The 21,245-nt window shown below is 41.7% G+C and overlaps 1 protein-coding gene across 4 annotated transcripts; it reads left to right on the plus strand.

Moving 5' to 3' along the window:
* The first annotated feature begins 3,556 nt into the window (after positions 1-3,556).
* On the plus strand, positions 3,557-21,245 carry U2AF1 (U2 small nuclear RNA auxiliary factor 1). 4 transcript variants are annotated; one of them, XM_075431284.1, is made up of 8 exons: positions 3,557-3,661; positions 6,093-6,180; positions 8,965-9,031; positions 13,224-13,273; positions 13,893-13,991; positions 15,190-15,323; positions 15,667-15,759; positions 18,229-21,245. In XM_075431284.1, the coding sequence occupies exons 1-8, from the start codon at positions 3,618-3,620 to the stop codon at positions 18,365-18,367; spliced, it is 714 nt and encodes a 237-aa protein (XP_075287399.1). In that variant the 5' UTR covers positions 3,557-3,617; the 3' UTR covers positions 18,368-21,245. The 4 variants fall into 4 exon arrangements, with proteins under 4 accessions (XP_075287399.1, XP_075287389.1, XP_075287406.1 ...); XM_075431274.1 differs by lacking the exon at positions 8,965-9,031 and adding an exon at positions 9,846-9,912; XM_075431291.1 differs by lacking the exons at positions 3,557-3,661; positions 8,965-9,031 and adding exons at positions 4,877-5,001; positions 9,846-9,912.

Here is a 21,245-nt window from a genome sequence, read left to right on the forward strand (position 1 = left end):
GCTATTACTATGCAAAGCACAGAGATCCCTCCCCCTGACACACCACGGGTACCATGCATGTGCAGCACCCTCCTGCTCTGGTGTGTCATGACACTGGTCTTGTCAGCTGAGCTGCGCACAGGAGAGGAATGGGATGCAGAAAGAGGCAGAGGGCTATAAAGTTCTGGTGCGGATGGACCCTGCTGTCCCCAGTGTAAGGGGCACCCCTGGCACAGAGGACTGCTGAGAAAACAAACAGCAAGATACCAGTGGGTTTATTTTTCAATAGTTCAATGACCTCTAAGCCGTAGTCCTGGTACCAGGCATACTGTCTCACAAAACTGCAAAAAGGTATTACTCGTCCAGCACTCTCTACCCAGCCAAGCACGACCAGTGCCGCACCGATTCAACAAGCCACAAAGCAGAACTCCATGCAATTTTCTCTATCAGCTTGTACTCCTAATGAGTTATTTTAGGCATCTACTTTTGCTGGAGGCATCATAAGATTTCTGCTTGTCATGTACAAAGACATATTTCCAACATGGGAGCAACTGTTTTGTTTTTCTAATGGCATCGCCAGGTCAAGTTACTTGTCTGTGAAACATAGATCCCAGGCTCAGCAGACTTCAGCACAGCTGACTTACAGAGTGTCTAAGTTAAAGCCACACTCTGGAAAACGTTTCTTGCTCTCAGCAGTACACCAGACAAGCTAGAGCAAAGGGAAATCTAAAGTGAACGGGGTGTTTACAAGATACGGAGTGAGAATCCAGTGCACTTCAGATAGTGAAAATAGATTTTAATTCCTCAGGAAAATTTATTTCAAGATATTTTAGCCAAAGGCTTTAACAAAAACATTAAAGCAAAAATCAATGCAACTTTGTTCTTCTTACTACGTAAAGCATGTACTCTGTGAACACACATTACAGGCTGCTTTCAGTGACGCATGAAAATCACCAGGAACTTCTACGTTGTCAGAGCTCATTGCAGGCCACTGCAGCTGTAGCTCCCTTGATGACCCGGGCTAGGGAAAGACTCACAGCAGGTTCCCACCAGGTGACAGAGCTGATCTAGCAGCACGATGCTATCGAAAGGGACTGTCCCACTGCTTCATCACCCTCGCTTCAAGCTACAGCTGCAGCAGTCCTGATCGTCCCTCCTGCTAGCTCCGGCACTCATTGAACTGCTCAGTGAGCCAGTTCAGGTCATTACACGAGCAGGAAATCACTCTCTTAATTGCAACGTTTGGCTTCTGCTGGTTTAGGGAGCATAAACTGCAGTGGTAAGCCTAGGTGGGAGGCAGACCAACAGTGAGCAACTGGGACAAAGAAAGTACATCCTCTAACACACAAACCTTATTGGGCACGTACACTGCAAGACAAAGCTAAGCAGCAGGATCTGTTCTCCGGTAACAAGATCTTCTGACTTTGCCAGGGACTTCTGCTTCTAACACCTGGATCAGAACAGTGAATTCGAAGGGAAGTCAGGAAGTGCAGGAGAAAGGAGTGAAGGGAAGTTAATCTGTCTGTACGTGGCGCAAGTTCTAAGAGAAAGCTTTTGTCATCTCAGCAAGGAGTAGTGGAGAGCAGGAGAGCTTCACTCACGAAGGAGTAGGTACAGAAAGAACACGGCAGGACATACAGCAGTACAGAGGACTGTCCTTGTCCTGTGATGGGTCTCGGCATCTTTCACTTAGCTCAGACCAACTCAGGAATTTCAGGAGGTGACACAGAAAGCAACTAGACTCCCTTCACTGGTTTGTAAAGTTACTAAAATTGCAGTTCCATTTTTAAAGCAAATGCATTTTAAAAATCTGGAGTCAGACAAAAATACACATCCAGCTTATTTCCTCAGAACTGGACTTGCTGTTAACTTTCAACTGTATTGCATTAGGGCGCAACGCAGTGAGGGCTCGTGCTTGTGAATGGTCTTGTGGACTACAGCTGGGGCTGTGAACACTCTGTGCATTAAAACATATTTGCAAATATTTCAGGGAATTCCAAAGTATCTAAGAGGTGAATTTTACTTGTAATACACTGAGTGCTCAGCCTTTGTTTTCTGCATCAACAAGTGACTCGGCTTTCCCGACATAATTTTCAGACTGGAACACCACTTTTGTTGCAAAAGCTGATAAGGCTGTATAGTGTCAGAGTCTTCCACAGGCATTACTATTTCATTTCAAAAATTTCAATTTGCTTAGTTCAAATTTGCAGCTTTCGGCCCGTAATTCCATGAAACTTCCCAGAAGGACCAGAAAGAATTTGGTCCTACCCTCCACTCTGCTTTTAATTAAAATGCGAGTTTTTCTTTGCAGCTCATCCAGCTTCTATCCAAACTCCCCCAGAACCTGCGCCTTCCTGCCTTTGAGCAATTACTTTACCCCCAGCCCGTGAATTCAGGCTAACAAAGGCCTAATTCAGATTTCTTGTCAGCGTCCTTCGTACTGATGGCTAATTGTAGGAAGACCCTTTAGCTTCTAAGCAGCATCCTTATCTTCTCTGCGGTCACGCACACTTCTTTCTGTGCTGGGTCCCAGCAAGCCCTTTCTGCCTGCCTGCCTTCATTTTTCAGACCGCCATCTTTTGACTTGTCACACCCTTTAGCCATGTGTTTTAACATCCATCAGAGGCTTCTCATAGAATCACAGAATGGTCGGGGTTGGAAGGGACCTCTGTGGGTCACCTAGTCCAACCCTCCTGCCGAAGCAGGGTCACCCACAGCAGGCTGCACAGGACCTTCTCCAGGCGAGTCCTGAACATCTCCAGAGAAGGAGACTCCACAACCTCCCTGGGCAGCCTGTTCCACGGCTCCATCACCCTCAGAGGGAAGAAGTTCTTCCTCATGCTCAGACGGAACTTCCTGTGCTTCAGTTTGTGCCAATTGCCCCTTGTCCTGTTGCTGGGCACCCTGAAAAGAGTTCTCATTTTTGAGCCACTGGCCAACTGGTCTTTCTTCTGCTCTGAGCACTGTCTGGCAGCACCAATATCACTTCAGAGGTTTGAGTACAACACTCAAAGAGACGACCCCGCCACGCTGCGGAACGGGAGGAGAACGTAACTGGGAGACCCGGGCTCACACCTCGATGCTGAGCCACGGGGAGAGCGCAACCGACTGGCGCTACACTCCCGACGGGCGGCACGCTGCCCTCCGTGGGCACCGAGCGGCGTTCCCGCAGGCCTCTGTGCTCCCACCGGGCGGCCTCCACCCGCCGCAGGCCGCCCGCTAGGCGGTGCGCAGCCGCCGCCCTCCCCACAGCACGGCCTGCCGGGCTCCTGCGGTGAGGAGCACCGCTGTTCCCCCTGATCCGGCGAGGCACGGCCCGGGTCCCGGCGGCCGCCAGACACCGGCCCGGGAAGGTGAGGGGAGAGGGAGCGGGTTGGGAGCGCCTGGCCGCGGCCGGGCCCGCGCCGCCACCCCTGCGCATGCGCGGTATCAGCCCCGCGTGGCGCCAAGAGGACCCGCGCACCCTACCCGCCCACGCCGCTCCCCCAATGAGGGGCTGGCGGCGCCAGGCGCATGCGCACGGGGCCGTGTTCCCCCCCCCCCGCCTCCCCAAGGCGCGGTAGAAGTGTTTCCGGCGCGGCGGCTGTGACGCGCGCGGTCGGCGCCGGGCTGTCCGGCGGGCGGGCGGGCGGTGGGAGATGGCGGAGTATCTGGCCTCCATCTTCGGAACAGAGAAGGACAAGTGAGTGGCCCATCCCTGACCCTTCCCGCGCCGCTCCCGCGGCTTCGACGCCCCGGTGGGGAGCTCGAGGGAGGCCGGAGCCTGGTGGCGGGTTCCGCGGGGCAGGCCCGTACCGATCGCGGCGGTCGGCCCTCCCTCCCCCGCGGGGCGGCCCGGCCCCTTTCTTCCACGCCCGCCTCGAGCCCGCGGCACCCCCGGGACCGGCGCCCCCTCCCCCTCTCCCCTCCCCCGCTCTGGAACGTGGCGGCGCGCGGCCGCGGAGGGGAGAGGAAGCGAGGCGGGCGCGCTCCCGCCAGGGCCGCGGCGCGGCGCTGCCCTCCTCCCCTCCCCCCTTCGCCGGAGCGCGCGTGCGCGCGCCGCCAGGGACGGGGAGGGAGGGAGGGAGAAAGGGGGGGGGCGCGGGCGCGCGCGCCGCTCGCCTCGTGGGGGCCTGCGCGTGCCCGCGCCACCGGCCCCGCCCATGCGCTTCCCTCTCCTCTCCCGGGCCGGGCTGGGTCTGCTCTCCCCGGGGACTTCCTCCTCCTCCTCCTCCTCCCCGGCCGCCATGTCGGCCTGCCCGCGCCTCGTGGCGCCCTGCCCCCCCCCCCCCCCCCCCCCCCGCCACGCTGCTCCCTCCCCTCCCCCCGGCGGCGGGCGGGAGCGGCCGGGGCCGCCGGGTGCGGAGCTTCCCGCCGGCGAGGGCCGCCTCTCCCCCTTTTGTTCGGGGCCCCGGCGCCTCTCGCAGCGGCCCGAGAGCTTCCGCTCCGCTGCGGGGATGGCGACCGCTGTATTTCTCCCCCCTCCCCAGGGTGCGGAGGATTCCCCCGACTGCTGCATCCTGATCCTCAGGCTTCTGCCTGCAGCCTTCCACGCGTCGGGAGCGGCTCTAGTTGCCCTGGTTGTCGGAAGCGCCCATAGAAAACCCTCCTAACGAAAATTTGGTCACCGTCTGCTTGACCAAACCAGCGTGTGTTTTGTTTTTTTTTCCACTCGTAAAAATGAAAGGGGGCGTCGATGTGCTGCTGGACTAAATTACTCTCTTCGGCCTCTGGCCGCCAGGCCGCTGTTTTCCTCCCGCTTTGTAGCGTGGCGTGCCGGTTCCGATGCGCTCGTCTGTCAGAAAAGCTGTACCGGCAGCCGCGCTCGAGCTCTGTCGCTGCAGCATCCTTTCTGGTATAAGGCGCTGCAGCGTAACGGTGTTGGTATGCGCCCGTATGGCAGGCGTGAAATTCCTGTCCTGGTCTTATTTGCTATCGAAAAAGCAAGCAGAACTCTCCAGAAGGTGTTGAAGTTGGAGGCGCTATTGGAAATTTTATAGTTAGATTATTTTTTCTGTTACAGGGTAGAGCTCAGAAAAGACAGTAAGTATATTGTAATGCTAAGTGTATATTTTCAGAAACGAAATGAAGGGTAAGCATGTTACAATTTTATAGTAGAATGTTTTGCTGCACATCAGGTACGCTTGAGTACTTTACTATTTCTCCCTTCCGTGAGCTGATGTTGGTTACACAGGACTGTGGAAAGAATTGGTGTTAGCTACGAGCTGGGAATAATAATCTTTCTTCCAGGAGAATTCTTATATTTCAGTTACGCATATGTAGCCCGTAACAGTTTTCTTGCCCTTCAGAATTGCATTCAGTTTTACCAGTAAGGTAACTAAACTCCGTGTGGCTTTCATTCATCATTCCATGTGAATTACACTTAATGTGTGAGAGTGTTACTGGCATTCCTAAACCAGGGTAGTTTTGAAGGGGTCGTGAGATGATAATTAATTCAATAAAAGCTTGTGGTTCAAAAAAAATATTAAATACGTACTTTTGAAATGACTAACTACATTCACAGAAATGGCTTAATTAAATGAATTTATGTTGCTTATGTGTATGCTCTCTGTAACATGTGTTTTCTCTTATCGGAACTATTTCAAATACTGTGTTGGCAGCAGTCTGAGTTAACCTTAGAGTACAACTTTAAATAGGTGGTCTATAAAATCTTAGGTAGGTGTAACTGTATCAGCTGTAAAGCAGGTTATAGTGCCTAGACTAGGGGGTTGCATGAACAGAGACACAGCCACGTAGCTAGCTCATAGTGTAACTTTTCAGACTGTTTTTCACACTATTACCCATCCCATGGCCCAGTGAAACCGATATAAAGGCAAGAATGGAGATCCAGAAGGGTAAAACAGTAGTGACCACTTCTGTCCGTGGTGGTGTCTTGAATGGGTTTGAGTAGTGGCTGAAATCAATTAGGTGACTCCCTGTAATTAGGGGTAAAGAGGAATGAATGCAAGCAGGTTTGTTTTAATGCTTTCCTTTGCTGTTTTGGTGTCTTTTTCTTCGATGTAAGTTCTCCACATCAAGATAAAGGCATTCAGGGCATATGTTTTATAGGAATTGCATATTAATATGTTTCTATTCCAATACGTAACTACCTTGGTGTTTTTTTTTACTTACAGAGTCAACTGTTCATTTTACTTCAAAATCGGAGCTTGTCGTCATGGAGACAGATGTTCTCGGTTGCACAACAAACCAACATTTAGCCAGGTTTGTTTTCCTTTTGTTTTCTCTTTCTTGTGGAAGTATGTTCTTGCTTCTTTAAAACGTAGATTCTCAGATACAAGGGAATAATTACCAAGCTCCAGATTAACTAGTTCACTTTTGGCCCCAGTTTATATGGGTTTTTGCTGTTTGGGGGTATTCCATTTACTTCTCCCAGCATTTCTAATTATCTCCTGTCACCCTTAATGGCTGCAGGAAGCGATGCTGTTGTAAGCTTGCCTGTAGTAGAGACCAACCAGTGCTAACTTTCAGGTGAGTGTGCCTTCTCAGTGGTGTTTAGGCACTTAAACCATCCCAGATTCTTTTAATCACAAAAAATGGCAGCACGTTCCACCTATCCCAAGGGTGTGAACCAAAGTCCTTTGCGCATATAATAGAAGAAAACTAATTAATAAATAAAAGTGACTCTTCTGTCATTATATTTGCTCTCTGACCCAGGCTCTTAAGTTTCAAGAGTAACTTACATGCTTGCTTCAAATGTGAAAGAATTGTTTCTTGAAAGCAACTTGCCTGGCTGTTGAGGGTGTATACATCAGTTGGCTTGACAGTTTATTTTAATCTCTGGCTTTGTGAATATTGTTGGAGACATGATGTGTGCTGCATGTCTGCCAAAAAAAAATTTAAAAAGTGCAGTGGGTGATAGGATTTTTATGAGTATTATGAACTCTACAGTTTTCAAAAGCGACATTCCTGGAGAACTGTATGCTTTGCCTTTTTCTATCACTGCTGATTGTCAAGGTATACAGGTAAATGGGTTTCTTTGGGAGCGTTGTATATGATAAGTAGTCCCTCTGGATGTTGTTTCATTATCAGCAGTTTTACCTACAAAGGTAAAGTTTATGTAGCAGCGGAGTCCTCTGCAAGCTCATTTTAGCTGACTTTGAGCAGGATTGATGAGAATGGTGGACTGGTGCTGGCTTGGGGAGAGTTAGGGAGGCAGGTCCTATCCACGGACTTGGAGTTCAGAGCGACGGTGCACGCGAAGTTAGACTTTGTGAGTGTGTGAGAGGGCAGGGTAGTTCTAGGGGGGCTGTCTAGGTTACTGACCAATGGGGACCACTGCTGGTGCTTCATCTACAAAAACAGTTTTCCACTTTTTGGAATTTAATAATTTTTAGTGTAACTGTATTTCAAAAAGAATATTGTCCATTTTTAGAGCTACTTCATGTTACTGACCTACATGGAAAGTGTGCTGAAATGTGATTGGTTATTTAGAGACCTGAATATAGGTCATTGGCTGCTAGAAATTATTTCTACATTGGACAACTTCCACAGTAGTTTAAAAAAAAATAACAACAACAACAAAAAGCCAAACCCTAAAAAAACAAACTATATAGTCTTCTACAAAAAGACTTTGTGTGCAGCAACGGTTTCCCCTGTGAACGCAGTCTTTAGCTTGGTTTTAGGAACTGCAGTTAGCGATGCCAGCTGAAGTGGGTCAGCGGGGCATGTCAGATTCATCCAGAGATGTTGGGGACTGCTGCAAAATTGCATCTGGCCGTCGTGCCGTATTGTAACAAACATGCCTGGCAGCTGTGTAGGGTTCATTAGATATCTGTATGCAAATTGATAATCAGCTGTGATAGAAAATAAAAGAAAAGATATGTTCCTAACAGGAAGTTACTGGCACAATATTTTTATCTTGTGCTGCTGTTGCTGGTGCAGCTACTTCATGGAAGAGCTGTGGTAGGAAAGGTCGTGCAATCCAGGGTGATCAAATTACCAGCAATCAGCAGAAACACAGTAACCGTATGCATGTTTCTGGCTCTCTCCAGTTGTAGGCTAAAAGATAGTTATTATAAGCCTGGGCCACAGAAGCACAAAGCTTTGGTTGGTATGATCAGACCCATTATAAAACAAGTGTGTGACTTAAATGTGATGTTACAGATTTTTTTTGTTTACATGTTAAGTGGGCAGCATATGTAGGTATGACATAGCTGGTGCTGTGACTTCTTTAAGCTCTGAATTCTTACTGTGACTAGTAATAATGCATAAGCTAAAATTATTTGGGGATTGTGATTCATACTAACTTTGAGCTTGTATTTTAAAGTAATCAAATTTCAATTTTTGAGCTGCTTACAGTGATATGGACGTTTGGAATTTTTTTGTAATATTAGTTTACTAACTTAAACATGGTTTGTTTTTTCAGACAACTTGATTTTAAGAAGAACGGTACAAATGTAAGGTTTCAAGTCTGCCTGGGCTAATTCTTCAAGTAAAAAGCAGAAGGGCTAAAAGGATATTGTCCTTATTTGAAGGATCGGAAACATGTGAACCTATGATGCTATTATATTATTTAAACAGAAATTCCACCAAGAAATTCCTGATGCACAAAATGACATGCAGCTCTTGCCTAAAAACCGTACTGTCTGGTGTAACATTTTAGGCTCTGTGGCATTACGTATTACATGCTGTGCACATAACACTTTTTTTTTTCCTCCACCTGGACTTACAGTAATGAATCTGGTCTCGAAAGCTAGGCGTCTCCCTCATATCATGTAGTTTGACAGTTAGGTTACCGTGCCTCACAACTCCCATATTGAGGATAGCTGTTGAAACAAATGCAGCTCTTTCTTGGTGGTTAATTAAAACTGTTTTCATAATATGATGGTCTGGATGCAATTTCGGAAGATACTCTGCAAATACAAAAAGAAGTCTTAAGAATAAAATATTACTTTTAGCTGTTTGCAAACAAGTTGTCTCTTTGCAATTGTCTATTATATGCACAGCAGCCAGTAGAATTCCCCTTTTTATTTTTTTTCCCCGCAGACCATCTTGATTCAAAACATCTATCGTAACCCCCAAAACAGTGCACAGACGGCTGACGGCTCACACTGTAAGTCCCACAGTTGGAGAAATTTTTTTAAAGAATGGTGTTAAAGAGCCCACTCCTAATTATGAGAAAATAATGTTGGCTTCTGAGCTGCTGACATAAAGCTGTTGCAAACAGGACAAGTGACGGAACTCTTCTTGCGCATAGATCAAGAACTTGTCAAATGTGTGCAATTCAGAGTGCAGAACCGACTGCATAAATTGGACTTGATGCAGCTTCTGTTTTGCACTGCAGAGTGAAACTTGATTGCTTAGTAACACTGCATTCTTCTTAAAGGGTTAAACTGCAGACATTTCTCAAATTCTTGATTTAACAAAAAAAATAATAGGTGTATATATATGATGTACGGTAAGTTTCCCAAAACTGTGGGTTTTCTTTTGTCTTAACTTTTTTTAGGAAAATGGAGATTTCATGTTATTCTGTAATTATTGTATTAGTTCCCTTCCTGGGGTTTTGCTATAAAGAAGCCATTATTCAGTAAAACCAAATTCAAACAAATTATTATGCTCCTAACTTGAATCCTGTGTTTGGATGCCATCTATTACATATCTGCCTGAAATCATGCAAAACCCCTCTACAGTAATATTGGTGAATAAGATTTTAAAAAAAATGCAATAATGGAGTATCATGAGATCTCTATTACTTTGCAGTGTTAGGTTGATTCAGGAAGGTCACCAGCTAAGTGAAAGTTCTCCTTCTTGGGAGAGAATAACCACCTCTCTTTCAGCACAGACTCGGCTAAAGCGACCCTAAAGGAAACCAGTTTCTTGTTAAAATTATTTTCCATAATATAAAGTTGTTGCGTTTTGTATTTCAGACCATTGCCCTCTTGAACATTTACCGTAACCCTCAAAACTCTTCCCAGTCTGCTGACGGTTTGCGCTGTAAGTTCATACAAGTTCCTTCACTGGTTCCCTGGGCTTGACTGTCAGAGCTCAGTGTCGACTTAAGCTGGTCTGCCATTTTAGTTTAAAAGATCAAACTGACCACGTTCCATTAAATGTGTCCAAAACAAACGCACACACAAAAAAAATCCCCACAAACCTTTTTTTGTCCCACTCGCCTTCCTGCCTACTCCCAAAACTATGAGGGGAATCTGACTACCATCTATTAAATCAAAAAGGGTTGAAATTGTACTTCCCCTGGAAAGCAGTCTTGGTTGCACTGCTTTCGTCCCTCCGCCTCTCTTCCTGCCAGTTGCCTGCATCCTAGGAATGCTTTTCTGTATGCTTTGTGCTGTCCGTTAGGTTCTGCTGTCTGAAAGAGCAGGACAATGACACGTTGACTTCATCCAGAACAAATTTCCTGCTCTGTAAATGTTAAGAGAACTTGAATTTTAAACTTTTCAGACTGCATGCAGAAATTTGTCCTAGGTTAATGCAGCTGCCGTTTAGAGTCTACTTTGGAAGAATGCACTTTGACTGACAAACGCTTCCCTTCTGGCAGCTGTCCTTTTTGGATAGGTGCATGCTTAAAATTCCTTCCATGCTTTGAAAATTCAAATTCCGAAACCAAGTTGCATATTTACCTAGGAAAATATATCTTTAAAAGTACTTTTGAGGAAGAGAAGGCATTTGGGTATGGTCATAAACTAATTTAATGACTCATGAGGTAGGAATGGGCATAAGAAAACATACTTACTATGAGACTGGCAGAAGTTAAATGACCAGGGTTGTTGATCGGTGATAACTGATATATCATTGCGATTCAATCATCAATATTAGAATAAGAATTTTAAAAAAAAAAAAAAGTTTTAGGACCAAAAAGGACGGTGTTATTTTCTAACTAATATTTCTTGTTGAAGTGAACATTGACTGTGTGGTAATAAAGCTTTGTTTGGCTGTTCCTTTTTTTGACTGTTGGATTATAGACTAGTTCAGATTAGTTACCAGCATTTGATTAGACGTGCTTTGTGAAATTAGCCACTGACTTAAAAGTCAACACTGTCTATTTTGCTTCTAAAAGTAATAATGACCCAATTAAGTACTTTGAGTCACGCAATCCAGCTAGATACGTAATGAGCTATGAAAGTTTGTCTAGATGCTTAAAACAGTTCTATTGGTTTGTAGGCTTTCTTGTTGCAGATGCGTAGTAGTTAATGATGTTTTGGTAAACAAAAAAAACATACAGTTGAGTGTTTCCACTCTGTCCCTACATTCTCAGCGCGCTGGTAACTAATTTGTACAGAGTTACAGCAGTTTGGTCTGTTTAGATTGTACAGCTGCAAGAGCCTTAAACAGATTCTCTAGCGTTCAAAGTGCTGGTATCCAACTAGTTTGTCTTGAGAAGCTGGTAGCTACTTAACAGAGCTTAACTGTACCTTCTGTGGTAGAGCTGGAGCTCTGTTATCAGTAAGTTTGCTGAAATTCCTGGCTCCCTGGTTTTTCGATACTTGTCCCTACTTAAGTACTGCATGTATTTTAAATGGATGACTTGGGTAGCTATTTAATGCTTTTGTTGTTGTTGCTTAACTGTCTTCCTTTCTATTGCCGTCGTAGAGGATTAACCTTAGTTTTGAACAGCAATAGTTTTCCTGAGTATTTTGATTATTAATTGGGCTTCTCAAGGTTCAGATACCGGTAGCCCTGGAATATGAACGTTTGTAAAGCCTATCCATATGTATGCTTCCCACTTTAGAAGGACATTCAAATAATCATTAACTAGCTGTTGTTTATGATCTTCCAATTTGACAATCAAATCTCCTTATGAGTTTTTAGTACTTGTCCATCTGGTAAAAAGTAGTTATTCCCAGAGTGTCTCACAGAGCTCCTGTCTGATATCTTTTAAAATAAAATAAAAAAAAATCCGTAAGCATTAGTAAGCTGTTACCAGTGCTGTTGGCAACCTTGGGGATATAGTTAAGTATTGAAACTGTCTAGAAATACTGGTTTACTGTTTGATATTCCTTAATTTGCCATATAACCGTGGGGAAGAAGAAAGTTCTTAAAAGCAAACATGTTTCAAATGCAGAAGCGTTGTTAGCCTAAACTGTATGAGAAATGCCGCTTAGCCCTCTTCAGGAGGTGAGCTGGGTGAAAGAAAATTAATCATCCAGAGAGTGTGTCTGGTTAATATTAGAGCCTTTGAAGAAAAATGTGAAGTTTGTCCAAATGGTAATATTAGCCAAAAATGACCGAGCCTAAAGTTTTTCTTTTTTTCATAGCAGTCTGAAGTAAATAAACTCAGCTTGGTGGCTCAGTTTCTTGTCTTTCACGCTCATGAATTGAAACAGTAGTGTTTGTAATTTAAAGGTTGGAATATTTTTCTAGCATAAAATGCAGGGTTCATTTAAAAACTACTCTGCTTGATCTTAAGAAACCACTTAACTGCTGAAGAGCTAATACCTTAGGCTTTAATGTATACAGCTTAATGTAGTTTAAAATGCTGTAGACTGGAAGAAATAAATGAAAAATATTTTTATATTCTTTGAAACATCAGCCAAACTTACGTTGTTCGTTATAGCAGTAGGCAAGCAGCGCTCATTTGTAAAGTCCAGCTTGGAGCATGAAGAGAATCTAACCTCAATATATGGCTGGCTTGTCTTGCACTAAAAGATGTTCTGCAGGACTACAGAAAAATGAAGTGATACTCAAAATTAAACTAGACAATTCTTCTCTTTTGCAAAATGTTATGGTACTCTTCTTTGAGGGCACTGAGAAAAGTGTGTCATTCCAGTAACTATTTTGAGCAAATTTTTAGAAGGATTCTGGCTGTGTTACATTATGAACTCTCAAATTCTAGTGTATGTGCTGGAGAGGTGGACGTGTTAAAATGAAATCTGCCTGTAGGAACAGGAACACTAAATTGTAATCATGCTTTAAAACATGCAAATGTAACAAAGCACTTGCCTTCTGTTTAGGTAAAATTGTTGGTAGATAGAGGGTGGGACTGTATGTTAAATTTAAGTGATACTTCAAAGTAATTCCTTTCCCCTTCCTTTAAATTTGTGGCATACAAGTTTGGCTCTGATTAAAACTTGGTTTGATTTGATCATGTCAATGTAATGTTTTGACATATACTTTGGGGACTGCAAGCTTTTCATACATATTTATTTTTAATATTCCTATTAGTTAGCTCTATGCTATATTGTGTCTTTTATGCTCCAGACGGCCTCTCTAGTTTGTTTTGTAGTATGATCAAAATTTCCTCTTCCTTATTTATAGTCTCTAATCGATATGACTCTTGATTTTTACAGGTGCTGTGAGCGATGTTGAGATGCAGGAACATTATGATGAATTCTTTGAGGTATGTGAAAGATGTAAAAAGGCATTAAAGTGTTAGTGGATTTGCTGACACAAATGAGTTGCGTGCATGCAGTGTATAGCACAGTTAGATGGATTCAGAGAAAAATGCTCGTTTCCTCATGTGTTCGTATAAAACTTACAACTTTCAGTGCTAAATATTTTCTGGTATAACCTGTGGTTAGCTTGGCTTTAACTTTACTGTTTATAATAGACTTTGTTTAAAAATCAGCAACTTAAATGATGTAGCATTTTGATTCCATAATCCTCTTCTTTCTTGTAAATTTGAAACAAAATTGTTTATATAGAAGCAAATTAAGTAAAACTATAGCATCGAGACTTATGTGTAGGGTTTTCAGTATATCTTATGTGTTCTGTAAATACTGTATGCGTATTGTTTTCCATAGCTTTTTACTGTATCCTGTTAGTGCTGTACTTGCAGATGGACACAGTACGGGCCAAGCAAGTACTAATTTTAAAATCAGAAAAAAAAAAGAAAAAGGGGGGGTTGTTTTGCCTTTTTTAAGGAAGGACTCTCTTTGTACTTACTAACAGCTAAATGCAGTGCTTCTGTACTTGTAACTAATGTGCTGCAAACTTTTAATTGGTTGCTTTGTGCTTAGGAGGTCTTCACAGAAATGGAAGAAAAGTATGGTGAAGTTGAGGAGATGAACGTTTGTGATAACCTTGGAGATCATCTAGTTGGAAATGTATATGTAAAGGTAGGATAGAGAGATGTGGTTATGTAATCAATAGGGGTGCTATTTATTGATTCATAATTTTAAAAGCTGCTGTATGCTTGTAGATTTTTGTGAGAGTAGCTCTTCAGGGTATAAGCTTCTTTCCAACTTCACAGTATAAAATAGAAAGAGTGAAAACGTGATTGTAGTCTGAAAGAAATTATAAGAGATAGTGAGAAGCTTTCTTGATAGTCAAAATCTGTGTCACTTTCATAAAGATTAACGCTCTTTTTTTTACATTGTTATAAACAGTCACCACTGCTGGACTGTCTAGTTTGCCAGAATTAATTTGGGGTCTGTCTTCCCATCACAATTCTTTTTAAGCACTTCATTATGAGCAGAGGTTTATTCACAACAGGTGTGTTTCTTTTCAACAGATGCATTTATTTCCTAACTTCCCATTTAAACAAAACATCTTGTAACCAAGTTGTGTTTGGCAGTAGCTTGATGGTTTAAGGTGCAAACTGGAGCACTTAGGTTTAGCTCTTAGAATTCATTGCTATCTCTTGAATAATGAGTACAGAGTTTTTACCTGCAGAAGGCTTACTGTGTGTACACAGTGTTGGGGAGGTGTGAGAGTTTGAATATTTTTACCGTATATTCCCTTAACTGGAAAGTATTGTCACACTTAAAATTCTCAGCTGCGTAGGTCATAATCAGAAATAGAAGTGGTTTTTTTTTTTAAGAAAAGTGGAAAGCTGTGAAAAGGAGTTTCAAGTTTAAGTTTTACATTCATCATAAAACAGGATCAGATGTTTGTAAATTCTAGTTTAAATGAATGAGAGCTTCAGATCTCATGCAGGTTTCTCTTTAAATGTTTCAAAAAATCCATTACATCTGGAGCGTTAGTGTTCTAGAAAGTACTCTTAAGCATTCTCTTTGTTTGAAGTTGTACTAACAGTGACTTCTATCATGTCTTAATACAAGCCACAAAACTTGAAAGGCAAAATGGAACATAACAAAGAGAAAATATCAATGTTCTGATTAGTTCTGAGTCCTGATTAACGACAAGCTAGCACCTTTACCCTTGAGTTGATGGGCTGTCCCAGGAACTCTAAAGTAACTTCTAGTTTGATTCCTAGCCCTAAGCCTTAGATATCACACAACTGATTTGATAGGAGTCTTTGATGTGCTTCTGTTGCGTCTATATAACATGAGAAAATGTTAATTTTGCTTTCAGTTTCGCCGTGAAGAAGATGCAGAAAAGGCTGTGATTGACCTGAACAATCGCTGGTTTAATGGGCAGCCCATTCATGCTGAGCTTTCACCTGTGACTGACTTCAGAGAGGCCTGTTGCCGTCAGTATGAAATGGGGTAAAAAATGACTTCTTGTTTGCTTATGAACAGTATCTTTGAAATGCTTGCCCAGGCAGGGTTGTTGCTCGGGTGTGGCTTTTAGGTGTAGCTTGGTGTAGGAAGAAGAGCGCTTTGGGTAATGTTAATATTGAGGACCTGCAGTCAGCATCTTCACTTTTGCCATTGTTTTAAGATTTTGATCTAGGAGTGAGACATTGTCAGTAAATGATGCGTGCAATTCACTGGTTTTAATGTTAGAGGTGATTAACTTCTAGATGGCTGGAGGCCCACTAGGGCTTAGGGCAAACAGATAAAGTGTAGAACTGGGAGCTTCAACTGTGTCTCTTGCATTCTGTTTCAGAGAGTGTACACGAGGAGGTTTCTGCAACTTTATGCATTTGAAGCCCATTTCTCGAGAGTTAAGACGCGAGTTGTATGGGCGTCGTCGTAAAAAGTAAGTTTGCTTTTAAACTAAGCATCAGTTGCTAAAAATTCTGAAGGCAGACCTTTAAACTTAAGTTCTCTCTTGTTTTTTCTAATGCAGTTCTGACATGTGCCAATGAAAGGGCATCAAGTAAAGCTAGCAAGTGGCCAGTTTAGAACAAAGGAACAGGTCTTTATTTTCTTTTTTTTTTTTAAAAAAGAGTTATGATGCTTCTTGCTCTGCAGTGCTGTGGATGCTGAAGGTTTATGTGGCTTGAAGAGAAGGCAGGCTTCAGGGAGAAGAATATGCACTCAGTTACCAATTGCATTGGGCATACCTGTGGTTCAGATCTCCAAACTGCAAAGTGTTACAGGCGGACATTATTTGGGAGTATTGCTTTGTGCCTGTTCTCTGTTTTAGTGTCTTCTAAACATATTTGCTCATGGCCTCTGTTAGGAGCACGCTGTTTGGCTAATGGGCGTTTTGGCAGGATCAGATTGGCCACTTTCAGCATTATGCACAATCAGGCATATCTATATATTATATTCAATACCCAACCTTATTTGTTTTTAGCAGTTAATGGCTAACTTTTCTAGCCTGTATTCATTCCTTAGGGTTAGTAACAAGCAATCACTATATTGAGCTCAGTTTTTATTAACGTTAGCCTCACAATGTGACCCTTCTTGATAGGAGCTGTCAATAGGGCAAAGGAGTAGTAATTTTGTTTAATGGCCAGAAAAAAAAGATTGTGATAAATAAATTTGATTATATATTTTTATTAAATTATTTATTTAAGTACCTTGTAGAAAGGCTTATACCACTGCTTTTACTGTGATACCTGTATTGTGGATGGTTCCCTTCAAGTTCGGTTCAGTCTGCTTGCTTTTAGGACCCTGCTATTTAGGACAAGCATATAAAACTTTGAGCTTTCATTTATATAGAGCACAATTTTGTAGATTTCCTTCAGTCACAGAAGGAGCATGGGGTTGCGAACGTGTTTTTCCTATAAGTGTCTCTAATTGGTAGTGTCTTAGAATTTGTGAGGATAATTTTAGCATTGGAAAATGTAGATTGTGTTGCTTAGGTGCATGTATTTGTACCTAAACACTTTCCTAAATTATCCCAATTAATAGTAATTGAAACTTAAATGTAAGCTTTTAAGATGTTTGAATGATTTATGAAAAAGATGAAATATGCTCTTGTATTAGCCTTTTAGTCACTTTTATGAATCTGAATCTGGATCTCTTAGATTTTGTAAGGCTAATTAAACAGTATCACCTTTTATTGCAAGAAAGATCAGACTTGTGTGTTTGGCTTTGGAATACGATTGTTTTACCTATAGCCCGGTTTCAGTCTGTGGTAAAACAAATTAAATAGCTGAATCCTCCATTCAGTTTTGTCTTTATTGGCCCTATTTAAATTCTTTGTGCAGCTAAAGCTGTCACAGGTTGGCAATAAGGCTTGATATATTTAAAAAAAAAAAAAATCAGTTCCTGTGTTAGTGGGTTTTACAGGCAGATTGTATAAACTAGACTGACCTGACAGTAGTTCTACACAGAAGGAAATCTATCGAAGTTTTTTGAGTAGAAAAAAGGAGGGTAAACAGAATAGGTTAATTTAGTAATTCTGGATGGCTCGGTGGTATGTAAGAGTAATGTGTGTGCCTCTGTCATAGCAAAATTTGTCACCCCACACACTGCCACCCCAAACCATCTCACTATGGAACAATATTCTGCAAACTTAAGACTTGTAGCATTCGTTTCCCTGAGCTTTTTAGTTCTGCTGTAATTTCTGCACCTATTTAAAACTGTACTGTTTACCTATTTTAGAAAATTGACTTCTCTAAAATGCTTATAAACTTCCAAACCACCCTTTCCTTGACAAGTGCTGTATAAGCTATAAATCCATAGTAGCTGTGTTAGCACATTCTTGGGTGGTTTTAGCTTTCTTCCTGACTTTAAGTCATCAGCCTCAGAGGCAGGGAAGATTATTTGCAAATGCTGATAGCTTTGGGCGTGGGAAGGGAAGGGAAAAAAAAACCAACAAAAAAGAGAACTGAGTTGTAATTGCTGATAAATGCAGTTGATTTAATAGGAGTGGACTTACAAACGGGTGTCGGCTTTTGCTGTGTGCTTTTAAGAGCTATTCATAACTGCAAAAGCAGGTGTCCCCTTCTCTTGCTGCTTTAATTAACAGCCGTGTAACAGCGCATTTGGTTCCTATACATGCCTTTCCTGAAGTCTTGCACACCCATTGTGATGGGTGACTGGCCATGAACAGTTGAGTCTTTTAACAGTATGTGTTGACTCCTCAGTATTAAGCTTGTTCAGTTTGTAAATACACGGTTTGCAGCCTGAGAGCTGATTTGGCAGTCCCGCCAATGGCACATTGTCTGTCTTCTCCCTCATTACTTACATCCTTAAGTGTTCTGCTGTGTGGTACTGCAAGTAAATTGCTAAATGTTGATGGAACAATAAAATGTTCAAACTTTCTTTGAAGGCATAGATCCAGGTCGAGGTCCCGTGAACGTCGGTCTAGATCCAGAGATCGTGGTCGTGGAGGCGGTGGTGGTGGAGGAGGAGGACGTGAACGTGATAGGAGGCGGTCAAGAGATCGTGAAAGATCTGGTCGATTCTGAGCCATGCCATTTTTACTGTATGTCTGCTAGAAAGTGTTGTAGTTTGACCAAACAAGTTCATAATGAGATTTTTTTTAAAGATGGGCTTCTGAATAAAAAATTTGTAGTGATACAGTATTCTTTGTGTAACTTGTTTCTTGTGGGGGGAGTCTTTTTAACTGTCATTCCTCTATCTTGACAAATACCTGGATTAACTATGCCTGAGGGAAGGTGGTAAATGTATTGGAGGAGCGCCAGTTTTGGTTTTGTTTTTTTTTTTTATTTGGGTATAATTTGAACTGTTGATGAAAATGTGTGTGTATATAATATAAAATATTATATACATAGTAAAAATAATATACTGCTTAAGAAACAGTTACTCACATAAGTTTCCCTTTTCTGCTATGCTGTCTGCTTATTTAGGTTAGTTTAGGCACATTTAAAAGGAAGGCTGTGCAAAATGCATTTATTTACCAAGTAGAAACGCTTAGTTACAAAAATGTATGTTTGTTTGTTACCAGAAGTCTGTGCTCTGTCTATCAATGTGACTGTGGCATTTACAATAAATCCAATTTCTTGGTGTAAAATCTAAAGCCTATTTTCTAAGCACTCTGGAGTAGTTGAGTCGCTGCTCCTGGCTGTGCCAGAGTTCATAGTTCAATTTTTTATGATTCTTGACTAAATTCCTTGTCTTTGGCTGGTGCAGTTTGAAAAGTGGTATTTTTATTGCAGTGATTCATAATAGGCAGGTGAGATTTTTTAAAAAAAACTCATGCTCCGTGCAACATGATACATAGAACCTATTGAAGAAAATGCAAGGTCCTGAATGCAAGGACTAAATTTCTCAACAGACTGATTTTTTTTATATCCCCCCCCCTCCCCCTGCTCTATGTTCTCTTAGCTGTCATTTAATGAAAAGCATTTCGTTAGCGTTTAAGGTCATAGGAAACTGATTGGATGCTACTGGAAAATAATTTTTTTCCACCTTTACTTGCTTTCTGCTAGTGTGAAGTGCGATAAAAGCTAATGGACAGATGGCAGTTTCTTCACAAATTTTACCTTTCTGTTTAATTGCATTGCACAATAGCTATATATCATTGCTTGCGTATCTCAAGGAGTTAAAGCTCTGATTGAAATGTTGCTGGAACATCTTGAGAGAGTTTGTGCAACGGCTGACTTGCGGTTTAACTTCATTCATGTCTAATTTTATTCAACATGTAACGTAGTAAGAAATTTTGGCCAGTGGTCATATTTCTGCAAGATACAACTTTATGTACGTGAAACTACGCAATACAGTGTAGCTCTCCAATGAGGGAGCGAATCTACTAGTGCTTTATTAGTTCTGAGTCGGATAACTTGCTGAATGATAAATCTGCTCCTTGATTATTATTTAAAAAAAGGAAAGAGATAAGATATGGAAGCATTACATAGCCATATTAACAAACCAGCTTCTCTCTGCCTCCAAAATAAGTATAAGACCATTTTGCTCACTGGATTTTGAGTTGGCAAACGAAATAATACCAAAAAATGATCTTTTCTAAATGAATCTGCTTTGCTTTGCCTCTTACAACTAAATCCTTGCACCAGTTCCCTTTGAATTTATTTTGTTTGCACCGAATGGTGTGGCCAAACAGATTGTGGAACGTATTTTGCCAGTAACCTTTTTAAAGAAATGTATCTCTGTGAAGATGGCTTCACTGCTTATGTTTTGTTGCAAGTACATAAATCAAATTATACTTTCTTTTCACTGGAAGAAATTGAGCAGTGCCTGGCAATTAATGGCTGACCTGAAACCTGTGGTATTTTTGCTAGGCATTAGGAATTTAACATTGATAGTTTAGTTCTTGCAGTTTACTGTATATTAATCCAGTTCCATTTCCTCTTCAGTGAGATGCAGGATTATTAGTGAGCTAATTTAAATCTCAAACTCAAAAGGTGAGGATTATCTTCCTGTTTTTTAAAACAGTATCTAGTATAATGTGTATACTCTTTAAAAAGGTTTAAGATCTTTTTTCACAGATTAGTGACACAGGCTGATTTGCTCTATAAACAAGTTAGTTTTAAACTAGTATAAATGTGTCACTGTAACAGCTTCCATCTGTTTATCTAAACCCTGTTAAACTGCAGGTATATTTTTGTATGAACAGATAGCAGAAGGTTGATTTCTGCCTCTCCCCGCAACACAATTTTTCTTAAGAAAGCACTCTTGAATTCCACCAAATGCATCGGTTTATGGTCTGATTGCATAGCTACCCAAAAATTAACCATGTAACTGGAATATGTCATAACGGGCACTGAAATCAATGGATTTTACTGGATACTCGAAGGAAAAAACTCATGCATTGATCATTACCTGATCGTATAATGATTATCTAGTGATAGCATTTAGCATATAAACTAAGCTCATGATGTATCTCCCGTTAGGCTTACCTTTTAAGATGATACTACCAGTAAAATTCATCAGACTTTAAATTTAAACTGCACAGATTTGGTTAAACATTTACACGTGGTAGTACAAACTGTATTGGTTTATCAATACAAACCAAGTGGAACTCGTACCTCCCCCTTCTATTGTTGCTCACCATGTCTTAGAGTAAATTTTTTCCCCCTGCTCCTTCCTAAAGGTACCTACTTCTCACAAATATTTCATCGATGGCTCTTCTGTTAAACAGTGGATCTTAATTTATGAAATTCCTTTACCTCAAATAAGTGACAGCATACAGTATTTTCTGAAGTCTGAGTCAATTAGGTTGAAACTGTTAATCCCAAGTGGCTTCCTCTTCTTTGTATTTGGCTCTTATTCTGTGAAAATGCTGCTTGTCCATGAATATGATGTATGTTGAGACTGTAAAACCAAATGGAGAAAACTTGTTCAAAATAAAGCCTTTTTTTATAAGAA

The sequence above is a fragment of the Opisthocomus hoazin genome, chromosome 1 (genome assembly GCF_030867145.1).
Source record: "Opisthocomus hoazin isolate bOpiHoa1 chromosome 1, bOpiHoa1.hap1, whole genome shotgun sequence".
NCBI classification, from domain to species: Eukaryota; Metazoa; Chordata; class Aves; order Opisthocomiformes; family Opisthocomidae; genus Opisthocomus; species Opisthocomus hoazin.